The 25,421-nt window shown below is 33.5% G+C and overlaps 2 protein-coding genes across 7 annotated transcripts in view; both read left to right on the top strand.

Moving 5' to 3' along the window:
* Positions 1-25,421, top strand: part of LOC138691703 (zinc finger protein 723-like) — an 88,086-nt gene that overhangs the window by 14,809 nt on the left and 47,856 nt on the right. The window contains exon 5 of one of the 5 annotated variants that reach the window (XM_069813969.1): positions 5,365-8,110. The exons of 1 other annotated variant lie outside the window; for it this stretch is intronic. In XM_069813969.1, coding sequence (XP_069670070.1) covers positions 5,365-6,397 — 1,033 coding nt within the window. In that variant the 3' untranslated portion in view covers positions 6,398-8,110. Of the gene's footprint in view, positions 1-2,018; positions 2,796-5,364; positions 8,111-25,421 lie in introns of those variants that run through there. 3 more of the 5 variants (XM_069813972.1, XM_069813971.1, XM_069813970.1) reach the window with 3 other exon arrangements.
* LOC138691702 (zinc finger protein 98-like) overlaps positions 12,963-25,421 on the top strand; it is a 31,592-nt gene continuing 19,133 nt past the window's right edge. The window contains exons 1-3 of one of the 2 annotated variants that reach the window (XM_069813967.1): positions 12,963-13,771; positions 20,895-20,995; positions 23,764-23,901. In XM_069813967.1, coding sequence (XP_069670068.1) covers positions 20,900-20,995; positions 23,764-23,901 — 234 coding nt within the window. In that variant the 5' untranslated portion in view covers positions 12,963-13,771; positions 20,895-20,899. Of the gene's footprint in view, positions 13,772-15,908; positions 16,239-20,894; positions 20,996-23,763; positions 23,902-25,421 lie in introns of those variants that run through there. The other variant, XM_069813965.1, reaches the window with a different exon arrangement.

Below are 25,421 nucleotides of genomic sequence, written 5' to 3'. Positions count from 1 at the left end.
AGTTGTGTTCTGATAGATTAATAAACTATCATCAAATGGGTATGTTAAGACCACTCAATTGGCTCTGGTCAAAGCATTCACTGTATTAAGTTTGAGAATCTCTATTGCTGTTCCAACTTTCTTTACCTCGTGCTATACAGAGTGATTCACGAGGGTTTACCGTCTCTTACGGAACTTGTTTTCAGAGACATTCTGAGCAAAACATATCATATAATCATTTGTCCTAAGCTCAATATTTTCAGAGTTACACTAATTTTAGGTAGTTTGTAAAATACCATTATTCTTGAGTTTTAAGGGTAAAAGAATATTACTAATAAAGAATGAACTATTCAGGAGTATCATTTCTTTAATTAGCTAGTATTCTGAAGCTAAAAATGTGTTGTGAATTTCATAGTTGTGTCATACAGAATTTTTTTCGATTTTTAACTACAAAATTACAATAATTTCAAAGGAAAAATTGTTCCGGGGCCGGGTATCGATCCCGGGACTTCTGGTTGAATGTACCAGCGCTCTGCCAACTGAGCTACCCGGGAACTCCACCGGACACCGTCTCAACTTTTCCCTATATATCCACACAACTCACGTGGGCTGATGAAATGCCAGAGACCCATATCGAGTGCACACAATCTCTGTGTGACTTGGAATTGTGGTTTTCTGTTAATGTACACAGTGACGTATATATTATGCAAATGTAGTCTTTCAGGTAAAGCTCCCTGTAAAGCAGATTTGAATAATTTCAAAGGAAAAATTGTTCCGGGACCGGGTATCGATCCCGGGACCTCTGGTTGAACGTACCAGCGCTCTGCCAATTCCAAGTCACACAGAGATTGTGTGCATTCGATGTGGGTCTCTGGCGTCTGGGGTCAGCCCACGCGAGTTGTGTGGATATAAAGGGAAAAGTTGAGACGGTGTCAGGTGGAGTTCCCGGGTAGCTCAGTTGGCAGAGCACTGGTACGTTCAACCAGAGGTTCCGGAGATGATACCCGGCCCCGGAACAATTTTTCCCTTGAAATTATTCAAATCTGCTTTACAGGGAGCTTTACCTGAAAGACTAGATTTACAAAAATTACATTTTCTTACGCATTTGTCACAGCAATTTGTTACAAATTCTTTAAGATTGTACAGTAGGATGCAGAATTAAACTGTAAAGAATTAAGTTCTTGAAGTCGTATGATTTGTAATGATTGTCGTGATAAGTGCGTAAAAATGATGTAATTTTTTGTTAAGAATTGAAAAACGAAGTCTGTGCAAAGAAATTTACAACATATGTTTAGCTTCAGAACACTAGCCAATTAAAGAAATGGCACCTTTGAATAGTTCATTCTCTACTTATAATATTTTTTTACCCTTAAAACTAAAGAAAAATGGTATTAAAATTAGTGTAACTCTGAAAATATTGAGATTAGGCCACATGTTTATATGACATTTTTTGCTTAGAATATGTTCGGAAATAATTCCATAAGTGACGGTAAATCCTCGTGAATCACTCTGTATAAGACATGAACACAAGATTCATCTGCTGTGAATTGTCGTAGCTCTTGGAAAGGTGGAATGGGTACAAGATCCGAGTGCGGCACATGTCTCATAGGTGCAGGTGGATGAGGATGTGTCCTCTTATCATGATTATTTCGACTGATCCCTATAATATTAATAATGCAAAAATGAATATTGGTAATTCTCTTTCCATTTGTCCACTGGTCCAAATGCTCCTTACAAATTTTGCGTACAATATGAGCAGTACATGTGTTATTTTGATCTCCAAGCTTGACACCAAAATAATTTAAATGAGCTGTCTTCACAGACTCGGAAATAGAGTTCCTACTTGCTTTAATTGTGTTTCCTTACAAATATATAGCAAAGTAATTCACGATGATTCAAGCACGACTGTTCTGAACTAGCCATTCCTTTGCGATTCTTGATCGCCAAAAATGAAACGATATGCGTGAGAATATAATTATAGAGATCTTCTAAAATATCGTAAGTATGATGTAATTAAGAACTTACTTTTCACAATCCAGTGTTTCAGATGTAAAATACAGTTGGAAGCACGAAAACACAATTCTTACTAACTGGTACGCACACAAAAAAACAAACTAGGAAATAGAGAGGAAACTCCGATGCGCAACTGTCTATAAAGATGAAATCCATAATCATAATAACCATCTATAAGCTTTTACGGATAATATAACAAATCAGCATTGTAATATATTGTATTATATAGTTGTTACATGAATTGAACATTGCCTAAAGAAACTAGAACTGGTACAGTCTACCGAATGTCATTTTCCGAATCAGTGCCCCAGATAGCCTTAACTAGAAATCTAACTACCAAGGCAAGAATAAGAAATTTATTCACTTGTGTTATTTTTATCTGATATTTGAATGTAGATCCTTCTATATGTTACAACGCCAAATCCGTCAAATTTTGCTACGGACTGGTTCCTTTCCTAAAAAGCCATCACTTTAGATTTATCAGTTGAAATTTCCATATTGAAACTTTCTGCCATTTGATTAAAGTTGTAAACCAAACGTTGTAAATTATCTTCTGGAGTTGCCATAAACACAATATCATCAGCAAATAATAAGGTATCTATTTGTAACAAACGACTTATTGGTATACTTGCGTATGGTTTCAATCTCCATTTCTTAATAATGTGATTCATGTATATTATAAATAATAGAGGAGGTAAACTACAACCCTGTCTCACTCCTTGATTTATTCCTTTCCATTCTGAATATTTGTTTCCAATCCTAACCTGTATATGATTATTATTATAAATATTGTAAATAGCTGTTATTAATTGATTTGGAATACTATCATGTGCTAAAATATTCAATAATTGGTGTCTATCTACTCTGTCGAAGACTTTCTTCATATCAGTAAATGCCAGATGGGTTTCAATATTAAATTCTCTATGATTTTCGATCAAAAACTTCAGTGTAAAATATCCATCTGCGCATGATCTACCTTTTCGGAATCCATTTTGTGCCTCATCCAGTGTAGTGTCATAAAATTGGTTCAATTTAATTGTAGCCAGAATTGAGAAGGCTTATTCCTCTAAAGTTATCACAGTTACTTATAACACCTTTTTGTGTACCAGAATTACTATTACTCATTGCCAACCTTCTGATGAAGGATTCTCATCATTAAATATTCTGTTTAAAAAAAGTAAAAACCTATTATTAAAAGCATCTACTGCATACTTGAATAATTCGCAATTGATAGCATCTTCCGCAGGTGCCTTATTAATTTTACATTGTGATAGCACTGTTTGTAATTCATATAAAATAAAATTTTCCATGTCATCAATATAAGAATTTGAAGAGCATAAAATAGCATTCTTCTGCTGCCATAAATCTTGAAAATAATGAACCCATTCCTCCAAATGGATTGTATTAATTTTAACTCTTTCTTGTACCTCCCCATTCAATTGTTTCAAAATTTTAAATGTTTTTGGATTTGGTCTAGTAATATCTGTTTCCAATTAAACAGCAAAGTTATTCCAACATTTTCTATGATATTTCGTAACTTCCCTCTTTGCTAATACTCTTTCCTTCTTATATTCCATTTCATCAACATGTTTACCAGTTGATAGACATTTTTTAAATGCTTCCCTCTTATCAGTAATAATTTTGGCTGCATTATCGTCCCATTTCCTTAAACCACGATTTCTGTTCCATTTCTTTTTAGTTCCTAGACTTTCCGCTGTAGTTATAATATCCTTCAAATTACTCCATTCTTCCTCAATATTACTTCCTATTTTATATTTAGTAAATTAACTACCCTTTTCTCTTAGAGCCACCGAATATTTGGGTCATTAAGTAGTAAAACCGTAAAACAATATGTAGGTTGTTTAACAATTTGTTTATTATTATACCACCTTCGAAGTAATCGCGCTGGTGCAACTAACTAATAGTGATCTGATTCAATTTCGTAGCAGAGAGAAACCCTTGTGTCCAATATAATATCAGCCATTTTGTTCATATATATATATATATATATATATATATATATACTTACTTACTTACTGGCTTCTAAGGAACCCGGAGGTTCATTGGCGTCCTCACATAAGCCCGCCATCGGTCCCTATCCTGAACAAGATTAATCCAGTCTCTACTATCATATCCCACCTCCCTCAAATCCATTTTAATATTATCTTCCCACCTACGTATATATATATATATATATATATATATATATATATATATATATATTTTAGTTGGTTATTTAACGACGCTGTATCAGCTACGAGATTATTTAGCGTCGATGGTATTGGTGATAGCGAGATGATATTTGGCGAGGTGAGGCCGAGGATTCGTCATAGATTACCTGACATTTGCCTATGGTTAGGGAAAACCTCGGAAAAAACCCAAGCGGGAATCGAACTCGCGCCCAAATGCAACTCGAGATCGGCAGGCAAGCGCCATAGCCGACAATGCTACGCCAGTGGCAAATATATATATATATATATATATATATATATATATATATATTTACTTATTTATTTACTCACTTATTTACTTATTTAGTTATTTACTTATGTACTTATTTATTTTCTTATTTACTTATTAATGTACATATTTATTTACTTAGTTACTTATTTACTTATTTATTTATTTACTTATTTAGTTACTTATTTACTTCTTTCCTTATTTATTTATTTATTTACTTATTTGTTTATTTATTGACTTATTTATTTATTTAGTTACTTATTTAGATATTTATTTATTTACGTACTTATTTACATATTTATTTATTTACTTATTTACTTATCTACTTAATTATTTACTTATTTACTTAATTATTTACTTATTTATTTACTTATTTATTTATTTATTTATTTATTGACTTATTGATTTTCTTATTTCTGTACTTATTTCTTTATTTATTTGATTATTTGTTTTTTTGTTTGATTGTTTGTTTATTGATTGATTCATTCATTCATTCATTCATTCATTCATTCATTTATTTATTCATTTATCAGAACTTCCTCAAATTAGAGGCTGCCATTATATAAATTGCGTAAGGTCATTCAAATGCGATGTATTTACAAAGTTCTTTATACAGCTGGGACACTTAAATCACCATGTACGTAATCAAACAGGCGAAATGCAATTTAATTGTGAGGTAATTGGAAAGTGTTTTCTCGAATTTTACGGTTCTAATTAGATATGCACGAATTAATATACACATGCGTATACATTTACATGAATGGTTATGTTTTTTTTTTATTTAACGACGCTTGCAACTGGAGAGGTTAAATCAGCGTCGCCAGTCTGCCGGAATTTTGTCCAGCTTGCCTAATATTTTTAACTGACGAAATTGATTATTGTGTAGACCGATAAATTGTATAATTATTTCAGCATTGTGGATAATCTTGAGAAGGGTGTGTCGCAAGATCAAGCCAACATTGATCGAGAAGAAGACAAATGTGGCAGCAACAGGCCAGAGGGTTCGGAAATTGGAGACATAAGCGGTATTTCTATCAAGTGTAATATATGCAACGAGGTTTTTGTTACACTACAATCTCTGAAATTTCATTTTGATATACACGCAATAAAGTCATTCAAATGTGACGTCTGTGGGAAGTGTTTCTCGAAGTTGAGTGCTATAAAGAGACATTCAGTTCTACATACAAACGGGATGTCATTTCATTGTGATACGTGTGGGAAGTCTTTCAGCAGATCACGCGAAATCAAAAGACATGCACGTATACACACAGGGGAGAAGCCATTCAAATGTGAAGTGTGTGGAAAATGTTTTTCACAAATGGTACATCTAAACATTCATGCACGCATACACACAGGCGAAAGGCCATTCAAGTGCGAATTGTGTGGAAAGTGTTTCTCGTCATCGACAGCTTTAAACAGACATGCACGTTTACACGCAGGTGAAATGCCATACAAATGCGACGTTTGTGGAAAGTTTTTCTCGCAATTAGTGCATCGGAAGCGTCATATGCGCATTCACACAGGCGAAAAGCCATTCAAATGTGAATTGTGTGGAAAGTGTTTCTCGGCATCCACAGCGTTAACCATACATGCACGCTCACACACGGGTGAAATGCCATACAAATGCGACTTTTGTGGAAAGTGTTTCTCTCAATTGGTACACCATAAGCGGCATGTGCGCATTCACACAGGCGAAAAGCCTTTTAAATGCGAGATTTGTGGACAGTGTTTCTCGTCATCGATAGCTTTAACCAGACATGGATACTCACACACGGGTGAAATGCCATACAAATGCGACGTTTGTGGAAAAGGTTTCTCGCAATTGGTACACCGAAACCATCATGTGCGCATTCACACAGGGGAAAGGCCATTCATATGCGAGATTTGTGGAAAGCGTTTCTCAGCTTCGTCAAAATTAACGAGACATGCACAGACACACAGGTGAAACGCCATTCATATGCATCGTAATTTTTAAGCGTAAATGCATGCATGCATACTCACAGGCATAATGCCATTCTGGAGCTGGGTGTATGTAAAGTGTTTTTGGTAATTGGTGCACTTAAACACATAAGCCTTCACACAGGCTAAAAACATTGAAAGGCGATGTCTATGGAATCTGTATTTCACAAGTGGGACACCTCAACAATCACATACTGGCAAGAAACCAAATGCAATGTATGTCGAAAAAGTTATCCTGAATCGGAAAGTTAAAAAAACGTAAAAGTCCTTCACACAGGCGAATTACGTTTGAAATGTGATATTTGCGGAATATGTTTTACGTATATGGATAAGTTGCAAAGGCATGTGGGATATTCCATGTGAAATGGGACAGGAAAATATAATACGTATTTTTTTTTATTTTGAATAATATAATAGAAAAATCAAGCAATGACAGAAATTTATTTCTCCATAACATAAACTTCCTGTGCGTAATAGTATCCATTATAATAAATATTGAACGTAATATATTTCTCTCGCTAATCTTCAAAGATAGTTGAAATCTGAATTGTAATAATTCTGTCATTAGTATTCCTAAAATTTTCTGCTAACTCAGTAATTATGGTGTTGCCACACTTCTCTTCTGCTTTCATTTCTTCAACACGAAATTTTTAACCGTCTATTTCATTTTCTGAGAATTTCTGTTGTTGACATTTCTTACGTGTTAAAATTTTCTTGGTAATAATAATGATGTCTCTCTCATTCATTAAACTTCCATTCAACTTATCTGTGCCTGTCGCTCAAGTGTTTGTTCCTCGTACTCCGCTTCCACACCTTCAGCTCTCTCCTGTATAATATTAGTAAAGTAATTTTGGTTACATTACGAAAGTTTCACGCTAGTCTACACTAACACCATGCCCTGCATATACGAGTCTGTGACAGGTAATTTTTGGGCTGTTGTTATGCTTTGTGTACACGAATCTGTTCAGATTGGATGAGGTTAGTATAGGCTTTTACTGTGCTTTACATGTACGCTGGGAGGGTTGGTGATTGTTTTCTAAAGTTGGTAATGAGGTAGTGTTATGGAGAAATCATCGGAACAAACTCAGCGCTAGTTTCATCACGGAAATGCCACGAGTTAATGGAGGTGAGTTTACATTTACAAAATTGTAATGTTATAACTCAAAACAAATTTGATGTGCATGTCCTAAACGCTTGGATTATTATTTATTAAATAAGTTGGATTATCATTTATTAAATAAGTTATTATTTGTAATTGTTTCAACTTCAGATTTAAGTCTACTAATATTAATAGAACCATATATATAATAAAGATGTAAACTGAAACTTCAATACAGTACTTTACCGCACCACACAGGCAGCAAATGACTAAAGCGACCTCAAATCAGACATCAGTATTATGTGCGATAGGACACAGAGTTGTGGAAGAGGTAGGTTGCAATTTTTGCTTTTATCATCCTGGGTTCTGGAATAGAGTATACTATACTTCATACATGCATTTAGTTTCAAATTCGCCACTAGATGGTATCGTTATCAATCACTTTGTAGGGCTCTGAGTTCAGCAGTCATAACTGGCCTACGTCTATGTTCATGATACAAACGGAGTGGGCTATGGAAATTCAGCTCTCCTTGGCAACGGTTTTGTTTTGAATTGTTTGTATCCTTCTGACGAGAAATAAAAACTGTTCTTGAGTTTCATTTACTCAGTATATTGTATTCTAGCTACAACTTCTTTTCTGTGCTTTGTGAAGTTCCTGACACCTCTTGGGACTTAGAGGAAACACAAGAAGAAGGATTCAATCATTGTAATGCGTGTTTCAGCTATTTGTAAATGATAATGGCGGGAAAAGGCACCGTAGGACATGTTTTCGAAGTAAGTAGGCCTACACAGTAAACACTATACTATAAGGGTGAAAAAAATATGATATAAAATATAGCTATGTGCAGAGGCCTGAAGTATTGTATACCGTGCCTGCATTAATTTTGTGCCCTAACTATAACTCGCAGAATTTTTTCATCACTTTTCCTCATTTCATTGATTTTTTTTTAAATGTCGAATTATATTGATCTTTAAAAATGAAACCAAGATTGTCTCATGACTAGACTTCGGATTTTAGGTAAAAGCCTATTTTAGTCCTTAAAAGATAAGTTCATAAAAACTTGCAAGTACATGTGTCATATAAAACTATGTCTAAAATTGCTAGTTTAATAGCATCTGAAAATGTCTATTTTGTCGACAAAACATGTTTTGACCTATTAAGTATGTTTATTTCTAATAGGTCAAAACACCCTTTTTTATTCCGAAAATTTGTTTTAAAATTCGAAATGTGTCGCTGGTTCTGTTGGAAAAAGGGGATAATCTGGAGCAAGTTCTGCAGAGAAATGTACGGCGGGAGGACCTGTGTACTGCTTCAGATATGCTAGCTGGGAAGAACATGGATTTATAGTATAACAATCCTATACAACTAGTATCAAAACTGAAACACACTTCTGTTACTTCAGCCAGTGGATGTGGAGCGTTCATTTTCAGCATAGGCTACAAATTGTGTTGAGTGAGAGACGGAATTGCTTTTCAGTTAAAAATGTAGGAAAAAGGTTAATAATTTATTGTGAAGCTAATTGTAGACATTAACGGACTAGTCTTAGTAAAAATTGATCGTATTTGGTTTGTTTGTGACTGAATTTATGTCTAAAACTTATTTTTCACATATAATTGTTTAGTTTATATGTAACTTGAAAGCGTTATTTTTTCATAGAGCCTATTTTCAATTCTTTAGAGACTATTTCCTGCACTTTAAACCTATTTCAGGCACCTAAAATTACATTTTGACCTAAAAATCCGTATCTACTCATGACTCGGGAGTTAAGAGAGAGTACGGATTTAAACGTGTATAAGTAAACACAGGTTTTATTTAGTCTTGAATATAATTAGTCATTCGACTTTCATTATAAGCCTAGACATTATATCATTATTTTTTACTTTTACCGCCATTTCGTTACACGGTTTAGTTTTCAGAAATATATCTGACATAATTCTACTCTTTCTACTCTTTCACGGGCGAACTAAAGTTTTTCTGTTTATTTATATTTTATGTTACAATTCTTATGACCGGTTTGTCCAAGTATTGTTAGAACACTTAACGACTGTTAAACCTTCAACAGTTTGTTAAATACAGTTTTTCCATTTGTTCAACACCAGTTTGGCTTAACAGATTCTTAACCGTTTGTTAACTTTAAACGTTGGATTTTAGGCCGTTAACTCATTTAACAAACAGTTAAACATGGCGGATAACACCACAGCTGTTCAGACAAAAGTTGTGAAAATAACATGTTATGTTTCTCTTTGAGGAATGTTTAGAGTAAAGGCCGGTTTCACCAAGCTTCAGTAAATCAGTCCAAATGAAACATTAGCTAGTACTGAACATTAAAATATTTACACGAGTACATTTATATGTGCGCTCTCCCTAGACTTCAAGCTGAGCAGCTATATGTGCCTCGTCGCGCTGGTTACGTCATGACTTTCCGCTAGAAGAGTCAGTAGCGAGTTGGCTTGCCATCCCAGGGGCCCGTGTTCGATTCTCGGTGGTACGTTTTTTTATACATGTTACCTTTCTTCATTTTCTTAATTTTGTGTAGTGAAACGAATTATTTCGCAGCTCTGGCTCCACTAGGAGAATTTAAAAAACTCTTGGGAGATCAATTTTCTTCCCGAAATAATAAAAAGATAAACAAACAAATTAAATAAAAATAAAAGAAATACACATGTGGATCTAATACATTGTCCACATTCCACCGGCGTCTATCACTGCCTGGCATCTTCGGGGCATTGAGTCCACCAGATCGCGGAAATAGTTCTGGTCCTTAGCGAAATCTTCCCAGGTAGCCAGAACTTGATCCCAGAACTGATCTGGATTTTGAGGTGGGATGTCTCGGTATTTGTCAATCCTCCTTTTTTTCATGCTTTTCCGTGAACCGTCTTTGAACGTTTATGGCGGTGATTATCCTGCTGGAAAAATTAAATTTCCATCGGAAAGAAAACGATTATAAATTCCAAGAATCCAGCTCTTTCGCTTCTGTTTTAAAGCTAGTGAAAACATATCTTATCTCTAGCTATAATATAATTCTAATAAATGAAAGTTAATATACCAATTAAGTTTTGTTATGTTGGAATGCACATTATGTATTAATTTACTAATATTTCTTAGGTACCGGTATGTAGTTATAATAATCACTTTCATATTGTCTTAAAATAAAACTCAGTTGTATGTTACCTAGTTGACTAGTTTCAGCTTTGTCTCAGCCGTTTTTATGACATTCTAACCTATGATCAGTTTCTTCTAAAATTTTGAGTACCGGTACCACGATCTTCTTGACGCGGTATCTTTTGTGAATTTTTGTGTCATTCAAATTTTCAAAATGATCGGTTTTTAAATGGTTAACATTATCTCTATTTGACTCTTAATTTTGGAGCAGTTCCATTTATAACAATTCTGCGTCGAAACGTTCCGCATTTTATATTGCAACTAATGAATAATTAAAAATTTAAAGACTGAAATTTCTGTCACTAAATTTAATGATAGTTTTACTGGTTCCTTAGGCTAAAGATGCTTGGTGAGATATAAAAATGATTTACTGAACCAGTAAATAAATTAATGAATAATTAAAACCTTAATGAAGCTTTGTGAAACCGGCCATAAGACTGGTAATATTATAATTTAAAAGCTATTTTGGAATATTAATATAGGGAAGATAATCTTTATAAGTCAACTGATTATCATACTGACGCTTATTTCGATGCTGAGCTATTATTCATTTAGTATTGAGGAAATGTGCGATCTCAACGCGGCAAGAAATTGAAGTCAGATTTGAATATCCTACAAACAGAAATAGGCCATTTGTTCCAATTCACCAGTTACTATTAACTCTAGATTCTATGTTACTGGCTCTTCAGCCTTAGCCGATGTCAATAGTACTTCAAAATACGCAGTCAGTAAATAATAAAATGTTTCAGCAGCAATTGCTTCTTTAGGACGAAATTACATATAATTTATAGGCTAAATGGACCTGAATTAGAGAATTTTACATGATACGGAATTCTCTTCGGGGTTTTGTGTACAGTTGACTACACACATTCGTGTAATTATTGTCACCTGGTGGTCATAAAGCTGAGATTTTTCTAAACAGAAATTCATATTTAACATTATAAAATATAACCATACTGATAATAATTATTATTATTCAATAGTAGTCAATGCAACTTTCATTTATCAACGCTCTGTATTGTATGAATCATGGCTACTGTAACAGGTTACGATTTTACACATGTTTCATGACTTACTCTACAGTACAGAATTTAAATAATAATAATATCAGCCAATAAGAAGTTGTCTTATATATGCAAAATTATTACCAACTGCTGTTGAGTAGTTAGAATAGTATTAAAAACAGTTAAAGCCTAGATCATATATGTAACAGATAACTCCTTGCTACGTTAAAATCGGCAGCACTTTGAAGAGAACAACCGCCAGGATCGCCACCCGTCCGCCGTAAACGAACTCGAGATGGCAGCACAGTCGCTAATGCAATTCAAATGGGTATTATGACGTGACTCCTTATGTAACAACTAGATGGCAGCGTAGTAAACCTGACAAAAGTTGTTAACCTCAAAGCCTATAACCCCGACATATCTGTTACATATATGATCTAGGGTTAAAGTTAAGTGTTGGTTATTTTAAACAAAAGTATGTTGGAAAAATGGAAAACATCTTAACAAAACGTTTAAAATAAACCAGCTGTTGATTTAACATTTGTTAAGCCAAATTAAACATTACTTGGAAAAACTGGCCATTAGCATAATAAATAAGTAAACAACAAATAGCAACTTTCTCTTATTAAATTTAACAAATATTAAAATCCAGAAGGCCGTGCACCAACGAACCCTATCTCTTATTATCTCCAGAGCAGTGGTAGCCGTGTTAGATTTTACTGCATTCGTTTTTCAATATTTCAAGTGGGTCTGGTTGAATTACGCTAATACCAGAATATACTGATGGCCATAATTCTGGAAACTTTTTTTTTTGTTCTGAATTATTATAACATCTGCATTGATTCACAGATTTATACAATTGAAAATGTTACTCATGACTGTTTCGTAAATTATGGGGTTGTAATAAAGGTATTATATTAAATCCTGAATATTTTAACAATAAATAATCATTACTATGTGGGAAGTCATGTTCTTGTCGTTAAAGATCTAAATATTAATTTCAGATTTCATTATAATTTCCAATTATTTACTGTAATAAAAACTGGTCCATTTTTTATTTTAAGATTATTGTTCATCGGTAGAAGCATTGTTGAGCACTGTTAGCATAAAATGTGGACATTATTAGTGTGTTTCTATCATTAGTCTGACTTAAGATTTCGTTAGGTTAACATCTGATGCTTTACAACAAATTTTATTGATCATTTTATCACAATGGATCCACGAAAGGACTGGACACCTTCTAGGGCAGTCACTCTTCGAGAAGAAGGATTACATTCAAGGAAATTGCAAGAAAACTTGGTAATGGTGCTACAGTATCTGGCATCCAAAAGGTATTGCAGAAGTAGAAATCCACAAAATCTTGTAAAGGAACACTTAGGACTGGTAGAAAACCTAAAGTAAGTCCAAGAGATGTGAGGCAGATTTGTCGATTAGCATTGAAAGATCAAAGGAACTCTTCTAAACGACAAGAACATAATTTCCCACATAGAAATGATTATTTATTGTTAAAATATTCAGGATTTAATATAATACCTTTATTATAACCCCATAATTAACGAATCAGTCACGAGTAACATTTTCAATTGTATAAATCTGTGAATCAATGCAGATGTTATAATAATTCAGTACAAAAACAAAAAGTTTCCAGAATTATGGCCACCAGTGTATAACTACGTAACCTTTACCAATGAACGTTCAAAACATTGCTCAGGCTATAGTAACTTAGTGTACGAGTACTCCTATAACAGTTACAGTAACATAATCTATGGTATAGGCTAAAATATATGCATTGTTTCACGAAAAGTCTTATATTCTTAAAATATCTATTTTCTTGCGTTACAAGATTTCTGATTCTAGCGTGACTGCAGTTGAATCCAACGTCTTATATTCATTTTGTAGCATATCAGTAGTCCTGTGTGAAAGGGTTCGAATGCAATTAAATGTTACGTGAAAACGTTCGACTCCAATTAACTCTATCTTCCAGTTTTGAAACGAGACAGAATATTGGACATTGTTGAAGTGTGGTTATTAGGTTTAAGTATTGAAATTATAAACAAAAAGACGTGTAAGCGCGCTTGCAATTATAATAAAGAGGTAAGTAGGCTATATACATTTTAATAGCTACAGTCATTTGATGTAACTTTGTACCACTTCTATAATATGTTTATACTTATTGTAGCCTACCTACAGTAATGTCTTTTGAAATTGTTATTTAAAAGTAAATTATTTAAGAAAACTACATATTTTATGGGTTGAATCAAGAATCATATTTTAAAAAGGTGAAATTTGACATTAAATGATGGTAGAGAGTTATAGGTCGCGCCAGGGATTTTGGCAGATGGATTTTCTTACTGTGATCTGGAGAGCGAGTCCCTCACCTCTGCAAGATCGGCTGTTATCTCTGTCGCAGTGGAATGGGTAGGACATAAGAGTAAACATGCACGCCCGAGCTTTTGTGCACTCTGGACAGTCACCTTCAAAAACTATACAAATAATACAGTAGTCTATATGTGTCTTTGGTATTCCCAAGAAACTTGTTCGATTAATTGAAATGTGTCTCAATGAAACTTACAGCAGAGTCCTTATAGGCCAGTTTCTATCTGATGCTTTTCCAATTCACTGTGGGCTAAAGCAGGGAGATGCACTATCACCTTTACTTTTTAACTTCGCTCTAGAATATGCCATTAGGAAAGTTCAGGATAACAGAGAGGGTTTGGAATTGAACGGGTTACATCAGCTTTTTGTCTATGCGGACGACGTGAATATGTTAGGAAAACTCCACAAATGATTAGGGAAAACACGGAAATTTTACTTGAAGCAAATAAAGCGATAGATTTGGTAGTAAATCCCGAAAAGACAAAGTATATGATTATGTCTCGTGACCAGAATATTGTACGAAATGGAAATATAATCTATTATAGGATATGGAAATATATATGTAGATGGAAATATGTTAATCCTTAGTCAATAGATACGACTGAGTTTTACGAAATACGAACATTAAGGGATGGAAAATGGGAAGCAGTAATGATCAAAATAATTATATCGATTTATTTTTTTTAACCAGCAGACGTGCAGCCTTTAAATTTAAAACAAAGATTCACTCATAAAATTGGGTTAGACTATTCATCTCATCTCTCAGAATTGTTTCTAAAATGTAAAAGGAAAGTAAAAAAATTCAATTTCATGTAGGCTACTCCCTTGAAATAAGTTCAGGTTTTTTTACTTCCGAGCAGAGAGGAGAGAGAAAGAAGTCGACGATTTTAAAAATTCACTAAACTATATTTAACTAGAGACGTAAAATTTAAAATGAAGGTTACTCTCTACAATATTGGTTAAACATTCTTAGATTTTTTAAATACCATATCCTAAGGTACGGTACTGATGAAAAGGCAGAAGGGAGTGAGAAATCTCATGTCATCCGATCTCGATGAAAGTCAATATCTGGGGATCTTTGCGAGCACAGAATACGAATAAGGTATTATTTAGTCCGACTTTGTCCCTAAAGTGGTGGAGTGGGACAAAAATGGGTGAAAAATTAAATTAGATATCTTAGGGGTTTTCGAGATGAAAATTACGAATAATACAATTTGTGCGAATTCAATATGGCAGTTTCAGTACTATGAATTATATTTTTAAAAATTAAACATCGGATATCGCACAGGTAACACATGCACAGTATTTAAGGGGGTATGTAACACCTTTTGATAGTAGGCCTATACATTTAGTAAAATCCAAAGTGTAATTTGTACATATTCTGAATGAATGTTTTGCTGGAATTGAGTATAGTCATCAGCCAATACCTCTAGATTAATAAATAACTTTTTAGAATCCATAAAGTACAGTATTTATTGTGAATGGTAATTATGTTTTTCAATTGGTGCAATTTGTGCAGGGAAAATTTGTTTCTCCGATATTTTGTACGATTTCGAATATTTTAAAATGCTTTCTTCTCTGTTCTATTCACAATGTGCGTGTGAAGAAATTATTGCCCTTGTAATATCCATTACAATCCTATTTATTATACTCTTATATAAATCTAACTTCCGCAGCATGCAATTTTACCCAATTAACCAAATTATATTTCGATTATTAAGAAGAATCTTAATTTTATTAACTTGAATTGTACCACCAGTAGAAGATCCCTAGAATATTACTGGACAAATCTTGTATATTGATCTGGTAAGGGTAGGATTATATATATATATATATATATATATATATATATATATATATGCGCAATGCAATGCTTTTTCCTTTTAATTAAGAATTAATTTAATTTAGAAAATGTAGGAGACATATTGTAAAATCATTGCGAACGGAAGTCATTTACATTTATTAAAGGTATTCTTTGAGTAGGACTGTACCGTGGTGTGTTTCATAATAAGGATAATTGATATGAGCTGCTGTTATGAAAATATGAACGACTCAGAATGTTATCGCATCTCATTCTCGCAGCTTACACAAACAATACTGGCTCGCCTACTGGAAATGTCTTCGAGGTCATCTGCCAAAATCGGTGCCTCCGACTATACAGGACTAATTGGGAAAACTGTACCACGTGAGTGTTTTCCTATTAAATTAGTTTCTCTATATTCCCCTTCAAATTCAAGGTAAATTTGACCATACAAGTTTATTTTATATGAAGTCACGAAAAAAAAGTTTATTGCAAAACATAGAATATTTACAATATATAGCAATAGGCCTACACTATACTAGCACTACAAAAGAAAATATAAACACTATTTTTATGTGTTTATTGCCTACACAAATGTTTGATATTAGTTATTTTTAATTCGCTAATCAAATTCTTCACAATCTTAACCTATTCAGTTCATATGTGCCCTTTTTATTTGCTAACTTATTAACTTCCTTTGTTATTTCAAACTGGTCATGCAACATGATTTGCCTTCCCTTCTTGACGTTTCCACTGTTTTTGTATTTGGAGATGGGACCATGCAGTTCAATGCCATTGACTGTAGATCTTCCAGACAGTGATCCTTTACTTAAGACAGAGCCTTCTTCAGTTACAAGCGGGAGCCATACGTCGGCAACACTGTCATTAACTGTCAACCGTAGGCCTACCACACAGAACACGTGTTTGTGCTAATGCCGATTTTCAATGTAAATTAATGTTACAATATAAGTGTGTGTCGATGGAATTATGTTCGCGGTTGTACCAAACGTTAATTGTTGATGTATTATAAACTAAGTGCGTATTGGCGAGAAAAACAAGGCAATAAATGAAAATATGGTTGCAGTCTTTGCCAATTTTTACAGTTATTAATAATGACAAAATAATTGACAATTTTCTAAATATTAAATATTATATAAACTACATTTTTATAGTCTTATTTGTGGTTTGTGGTGTATCAGAATTCTAGCCAAATTGTTGGGTCTCACCTGCTATATCAATAAAGATATTTTTATTAATTTGTCCTACAGAATAATATCTGTAATATTGACAATTGATATTCAGGGAGAAAAATTCGCTCCGGCGCCGGGGATCGAACCCGGGTCCTTGGTTCTACGTACCAAGCGCTCTCATAGCTGGCAGTGCATATTTCTGTACAGATTACTGTGCACTTAACTGCGGAATCCCGGCCAAACAAGTCACTCAACTGAGTGCGCTCCTAATATAATGGCAGTTGACATTGGACATATACGTCAACATATATGCCTAACTTGGAGTCAGGCCAAAAGGGAAACATTCGGGGAGGAAGGTTCGGTCCGGTGCTGTGGATCGGATTCGGCGTAGCTCAGTGGTCAGAGCGCTTGGTACTTAGAACCAAGGACCCGGGTTCGATTCCCGGCGCCGGAGCGAATTTTTCTCCCTGAATATTAATATATCAATAAAGTTACGCCGTTGAGTTTCAAGTTCATTGTAAACAGCTGTTTTGTGATCCCATAAATGTTGCAGTTTTGTTGAAGATTCGGAATGCCTGTTATTCGTCAGAACTACCTATAATTTGTGGATGCATTTGTTCTTTTCAAAGTTTGTTGATTAATATTATTTCTTTTGTAATAAATTAGTTATAAATATGTTTCTTTTCACTTCGTATTTACAGGATTTAAAGTTCACTGAGTTTACGCTAATTGGCACATACTTAATAGATAATGATGTGTTTTGTTACGTATTATGTTGAAGGTATGTTTCTTCATGTTTTCATAGATCTGTATATTTGACCTAACTGTATTTACGTACTCATATTTTATTATATGTCAATAGTTTCCTCTATTTACCTTTTTATTTTATTTGCATAATTTACATTCTTAGCTTGTTTGCAGTAGTTATATCTTAAAAAGTTTATAACAAATAATTTAGGATAACAGGAACCTTACAGTGACTGGCCAGGTTCAAACTAAAACTGGCTTCCTGGGCATCTGAAATACAGTATTTATAGAAAAGCACGATGGATAATCGCATAAGATAATATTAAAATGTATCGTAAACCTTTCACGTTACAGGTGAAACACCATAAAGTCGCAAAACATTGTCAATTTGCTAGCCACAAATTTGTTAAGTGAATGGAACTTATGAATACTGCGTAGAAACTTAAGTCTTTATTGCATTATTGATTTTATTATTTTCGGTGCAAGGAATATCTTTTTTATTTATTTACATTTGTACTATCAATAAAAATATTTTTTTTTGTAATTATTTTAAGTGGAAGTCTTTGTATGTAAGTAGCCTACTTACGCCGTATTCTGAAGTATAGCTAATTGATTGCAATAAAACACTATTTTCGAATCCATAATAATTTACATCACTATTCTGAATCTTGATCTTACCTTTGTGCATAAAGTAATATTGAAAAAATACACGTTACGTACAACGAAAGCAATGAGCAAGCACAATTATATCAATACCACTTTAGAATCTCCTGCCTCCACTCAGAGTTGCCAAACCTACCCATGCTCCGGCTTGTAACTGAAGAAGGCTCTGCTTAAGACCATTACAATGTCATCATAGCACGGAGAAACAACATTCTCGGTGAAAACGTATTTGTGTGTTAATTTTGCAATTTATTCATGTTGTTTGCCTTGGGATGGAACACAAACATGAAGCTTCTCATTCACAAAGTTTTTTAGTGTTTATATTCTTTAGTCCTTCCTGTAGCGTTTTCTGGAATACCTTGCAGTTATTGCACACTATCTTCGCTTTGGGGAACCCTTTTAACATCTTGCCATCTAAAAATTTCAACACATTGTGGAAATTGAAGACGAGTGTAAAAATTAGAATAGTACTTAAATAAACAAGGTCAAAGAAATTTCATTAAAGCGCAAACTATGTGAGACTTAGTAAAAAGAAAATTAACTTAATTCTTCAATGAAAATTTAAAATGTTCCTGTAGTAGATCTAATAGTTACATTTTATATTAATTTCATGTAATAACTAACTCATGTTATTTAATAAACAAATTGATTAAATTTATTAATAATCAAATTTAATTGCTTATGCTTACAAACTTTGTAGCGGTACAAAGTAATTTAGAATTCATCTTTTATAAGTTCCAATAACTCAAATATCAGCAAATAAAAAGACATAATATTCCCCGCACATGTGCTCTGGTTTTAGTTAAGTATGCATAATTACTGTATATGAAATATGTAGTGACTTCATATGTATCATTGTTTTTTTATCTTTTTCATGTTTTTAACTTTTAATTGCAACATTGCTTACATTATTTAACACATTTTAATATGTATTCCAATGTTTTCATAAGATGTAAACTAATTACATCTGAAGATGCCAAGATTCGGCGAGAACGTTCACATTGTTAATAATAATATAGTGTAAATAGTGAGATCGGAATATGAAAGATACGCATGAAACAGACATAAATCGAGCGTATTGACAATGGTATAATATGATTTAGTAACAAGTATTATTAGAAACAGTGTGTCCTCGATATAGTCTAAGTGAACTGAAAATCAAGAACAGAGTGATAGAGTGTCAATTGTGAATGAATTAGAGAACTGTAATAGGAATTAAGAAAAGCGATAGAGATATTGAAAATAGATGATGAGTATGGCGGAGGAGGCTAGCTAGGATAGTGAAGTATAACATGTAGAAAATTAGTGCAATCTGAAAAAGAAAAGTACACAAGAAACAGACATAATAACGAACTTATTGGACAATGGTACTGTACGTTTTAGTAACAAGTATTATTAGAAACAGTGTGTGTGCGATATAAGTGAACTGAAAATCAAGAAAAGAGTCGTAAAAGTATCAATTTTGAATGATCTAAATAAGTTGTTAGGATTTAATGTGTGAATACTGATCAATTTAAATCGGGTCGAAAGTCAAGTATAAGAGCGTCTAGAAAAGGTATATCTGTAACGAATGTAATTGTGGCACAGGATACAAAAATTGTGAGGTCCACATTACATGGTTGTAAATGTTGACATAAAAAAAATCATATCATATAGTGCCAAGTAATTACCATAATATTTTCCATTAAAATAAGTCATATGACTAACATTATTGGTTTTTATTTGTTGGCACAAAGTAACCCTGAAATCGAGCCGAAACAGCACTGTCGAATTAATTTTATGATTTTTGCAGGACATGGAATTATGTATGTCAACTAGGTTATTATTGTATTTTAAAGAAGAGAGGATGAGCATTAACATTTATAATAATTGTAATGGTAACATAAAATTATATACATATATAAACCAGCTACTATAAACAGAATGTAATATTTACCACTTGCAGCCTTAGATATTGTTTAGGAACCGGACATAATAGATAGAAAGCAAGGCATAGAGATCTTAGGTAATAAGATCCAAAGATTTTGGCCCTATCACACTTAGGATATGTGAAATTACATCTTGTATAAAATTGGGAACAGGTACAATGTTAGACTGACGGTACAAAGTTATCCCAATATGTAATATGGGAATAACAAGAATACATTAACAGAGCCATTTAATTTAGCCAAAAACAATGGTAAAGTCAGTACCATATTATAGAAACGTTAATATATTTCAAGTACATTGTCTGTAGCTACATAAAATAAATGTAGTTGATCTTTCGTCAAAATTACACATTACTAAATATGTTCATATTACTATGTAACGTCATTATTAGCCTACTTACCGAAATCTTTAGACATGTATATTAATTGTGTGATAGCGAATTGAAATAAGTTTTTCATCACAGCTCATTTTGTGTCAACCACTGCCGGTTATCCAACCTTTTTTTTTTTAGTTCTGATGGATGTTATCAAGATGGAACCTAACGCTGATCCATTGGACTTACAACCACAGGGTGACACATACGAAATAAGGGAGAATAACACTTTATCAGAGGTAAACTGAAAAGACACACTATGTATTTTGTTTATTTGTTTGTTTGACCATGCAAGAAAAATATTACATTTTACACTTTATATTCAGTAGACTAAATTAGAGTGCTACGCCGTAGGATCTTTCACCTCTTCTGTGGGTAAAGTGGTACTATTCTAGTAGTTAGCTCTTACACGATGATAGTATTAGGAATTTCTTCCAAGTAGCTGTTAATGGTGAAATACTGTAAGGTTGCTGTAGTTACATTTGTCTCTGTAGAATATTTAAAACAATCTGTGATATATTGTGAGTGATAATTCCCTCCCACAAGTACACATAATTCCACTTCGGTATTGTCCTTAGTAATCAAATATTCTTCTTGGAAAAACATTGACACAGATTGTATAGGATATAAATCAACTTCTGTAACACATATTATTGTAGTACCTATGTAAATTATTTTCTGAAGGAACACCTCGCCTATTATCGGACGTTACCTGTGCCTCTTATGATTTAGTTTCTATTCTGCCTTCTGTACTCTTCCTTAATTTGTTGTCTATGTTGAAAGAGTTAGCCAATGATTGCCATTCAGAACTAGATTGTAAGTTACTACACATCAATTGAACTTTAAAATAGCTAAATAATTTTATCCAAGATGACTATTTTCTGTAGGAAGGCAAGAGGTAAAATGACAAATAGAAACTATCGCAGAAATAAAGTAAATTCAATCAAGGATATAGATACTGAACGAAACTACCTACTAAGAGATAGGCATCAGCAAAGATTAAATTTTCCTAAAATTAGAAAATCTAATTATTAACTAAATAAGATAAGAAGACAGTCAGTCAGCGCGTCTGGCCGCGAAACCAGGTGGCCTGGGTTCGAATCCCGGTCGGGGCAAGTTACCTGGTTGAGGTTTTCTCCGGGGTTTTCCCTCAACCCAATACGAGCAAATGCTGGGTAACTTTCGGTGCTGGACCTCGGACTCATTTCACCGGCATTATCACCTTCATATCATTCAGACGCTAAATAACCTAGATGTTGATACAGCGTCGTAAAATAACCCAATAAAAAAAAAAAGACAGTTTTTGAAAATAAGATAGAATAACGTCTAGGTTTTAAAATAATAATAAAAAAATATTGAAAACAGAGAATTAATGAAGTTATTAATGTATTCCGATAGCTATATTAATTATTAAAAGTTCAGAAGATAATGTGACTTTATAAATTGGTTAACTCCTATATTTTAAATTCAATAAGAATGCCCACGTCCAAGGTCAGTGTAACAGAGGTTTACTCCTCCGAAATGCCAGACACCATCATGTTCGATCCTTAATTGCAACTGCTTTAAGAAAAAAGTCTTGGACAGTAGAAGAGGAAGTCTTTTGCCTTGCTACTAATGGCTCCTCTAGATGTATTGACATCATAGCGTATTCCCAGACTACCAAGAAAGGATATATAATTGATCCTACCATAAGGATTGAAACAGGGAGTAGCCAGCCGGAGGATGTCAATAAAGAAAAGATCAACATTTATCTGCCAACAGTTGATTACTTCAAAGCAAAATACCAGCTTGAAGACATTGAGGTGATTGGTCTTCTTATTGGAGCTCGTGGTGTGATTCCCAAGTTCTTTGAAAGCTTCAGGAAGACTTTTGAACTACCACAGACACTTACTGCTGACATCATAACTTCAGTTTTGAAACGCTCTTGCCAAATTCTGAGTCATCATATTCACTCTGTTTAATTTTTTTTATTCACTTTCTATTCATATATGTTTATTTTAATTTTCTTTCTACAAAATTTATGTAAACATTCAATATTGCAAAATTCATGTAGGAGAGTATACTGAGTCCTTCTGGGCTACCTCCAATGGGAGGCAGTTTTGTTTGTTATTGTTATTGTTAATAGCAATGAATCGAAAATGAGTGCATACGATACAATAATGAAACTAAATTGATGTTGATTATGTAAGCAACTTGTCAAGTTTGTGTTGAAACATGTATGCGGTAGTCTTCATTGAAGTTACGCAAACGATTCCGCTGACAAGAAAATATTGCAAGAGTAAAGATTAAGCTACATATGGAATGTACCGATTCAGCTATTTCAGGCTCATGACTTACAGTATGTCGACGTCTGTCCCCTATTTGAAATGATAAGTTATTATGTAAAATAGGACCTAAACATTAAACATAAATATTGGATAAATAGAGCAACAGGAAAGATTAATTTGCACTTGTTTATTGTAGAGTTAAAATTTAAAAAGTATTAAAAATATTCATGGTAGTAAATTGTGAAAAGGAGCAGATAAATAAGGTTTAAAGTTTTAATGGTTATCACGATTGGTTTAAGCATGCACTAAAACCAGACGTAAGTGCGAGTTTGAACCAATAAATTATTGAGATTTGCGATAAATTAAGTAGTTTACGATATTTTATATTTATTATGTATAACTACTTTTGTATATAGATTTTTTTGTTAAATTATTAAGTTTGGTACTTTTGTGAACTAATATCAATAAATCTTTCTATCAATTCAGCTTCTGTTACACATATTATTGCAGTAACTATGTAATTTACTTTTGGAAGGAACACCTCGCTTATTATCAGACGTTACCTGTGTCTCTTATGATCTAGTTCCTATTCTGCCTTCTGTATTCTTCTTTAATTTGTTGTCTGTGTTGAAAGAGTTAGTCAGTGATTGCCAAGCAGAACTAGATTGTAAGTTATTACACATCAATTGAACTTTAAAATAGCTAAATAATTTTATCCAAGATGACTTTATTTTCTGTAGGAAGGCAATTTATCGAATCTGGAAGTGATGGGTATGAAGATGGAATGCGTGGACCACTGCTGTGATCTCAAATCAGAGATAAAAGTAGAACACATTTCAGTGCCTATTACCTTTCCTATGGTGAAGTCTGAAGTTGATGTAAGTAGTTTACTATTAATATGCAGATATACCAGTAGTGCTTATTTTAAGTATGTCACAGCCATTAACATAAGAGACCACATTCCTCAAAGTCCAAGCTGGGACCAAATTGGTAACTATCATAAGATCCCCACCCCTCTTGGTACTAATTTTGCCGATTCAGGTACAAAATACTACATGGGGCCGTAATTGCTTGTTGCTCCCTCTATCCTTCTGCACCCAACTTATGAGCCATGAAAATGTACTGTAAATAATCTTATGGTTGTAAAATTGATTCAACATTGTCGTATTATACAGGGGCATTATTTTATTTTTACTTCAATTTATATTGTACCTTAGTTTTTGAATGTGCTTCACTCCCAACCCCTCTACTAGTAAAATTCCAATCCCACACAGAACCAAGGCTGCGTGTGCAGTCAAGTCGTCTTACAGTCATAGTAAACAGTACTGAGTTAGTGAGTATAGTATGTTCCACAAACATGTTCGCCTTTTCCAGTGACGAAAGAGTTTTCAATATTGAATTATATTTTCGCACAGGTACTGTCGTCCGCTTGCCTACGTCGCATCCCGGTTTCCTCCCTACCCACTTCTGCTCGCCCCTCTGTAAAGGCTAGTGGTTGGACTGTCTTATCTATTTTCTGAAAACATTAATTTCTGTTAGGAATTGGACGTCTACGTAATATTATACAACTGTTTAAAATAAGTAAAATTAAAGGGCCTCGTTAGGTAATGAACTGTCATGCGATTCACCCCCTCCTGTCTACGATACTGCGACAGAACCATTTGGACGGACAGTACTGAGCATGTCTGAGTAATTTTATCTTTTGACATCGGGCAGAAGTGAAGTTTGAATTTACAGTACTTAAGGTACTCTTTTATAGAGTAGGTACAGAATTATTTCAACATGAGTTACTAGTACGAAGGACGAAACTGGTAATTGGAATTAGATACAATAGTTTATAGTGGAATAATATGCAGGAAAGAGCTAAAGCCTCTATGCAAATGAACTGCCACCATTTTCAAAAATGTGTCTAAATATCCATATTATGTTTATTTTTCATTTAATCCACTCTCTTTATAGTATGCTAAATTGTTGTAGTTAGTATAATGTACACTGTATAATGAATGCGTCCGAATGGATAGCTCAGTTCATGAGAAAAAAACCCTTATTGTTAATACTGTACTATATTTTGATTAAAGAAAAACCCAATGAAAATCACAAATACAAAATCGCGAAATTTCCTAGTTTACGTAAATGGGTGAAATACTTTTCTTTCGTCCTATACCTAGTAAAGTGATTTGCTTGTATTTTATGCCAGTATCATCGAACTGCATTCGTGGAAGCAGGTGGCAAATGCTGTTTCCGGTTCCCAATTGTTAACCCAAGGATATAGCCAGGCTATTATTAGAAATGCTAGGAAAATAAAATGATGTCCATGTATTATTAAATATAGAGTATCATATCAGAAATGCTAGGAATTTTACTACTGACTCATTTTTATAATTAGGTTTACATGATG

Source organism: Periplaneta americana, chromosome 16, assembly GCF_040183065.1.
Source record: "Periplaneta americana isolate PAMFEO1 chromosome 16, P.americana_PAMFEO1_priV1, whole genome shotgun sequence".
In the NCBI taxonomy this organism is placed as follows: Eukaryota; Metazoa; Arthropoda; class Insecta; order Blattodea; family Blattidae; genus Periplaneta; species Periplaneta americana.
The sequence above is the reverse complement of the archived record's forward strand: the minus strand, read 5'-3'. Positions and strand labels throughout refer to the sequence as shown.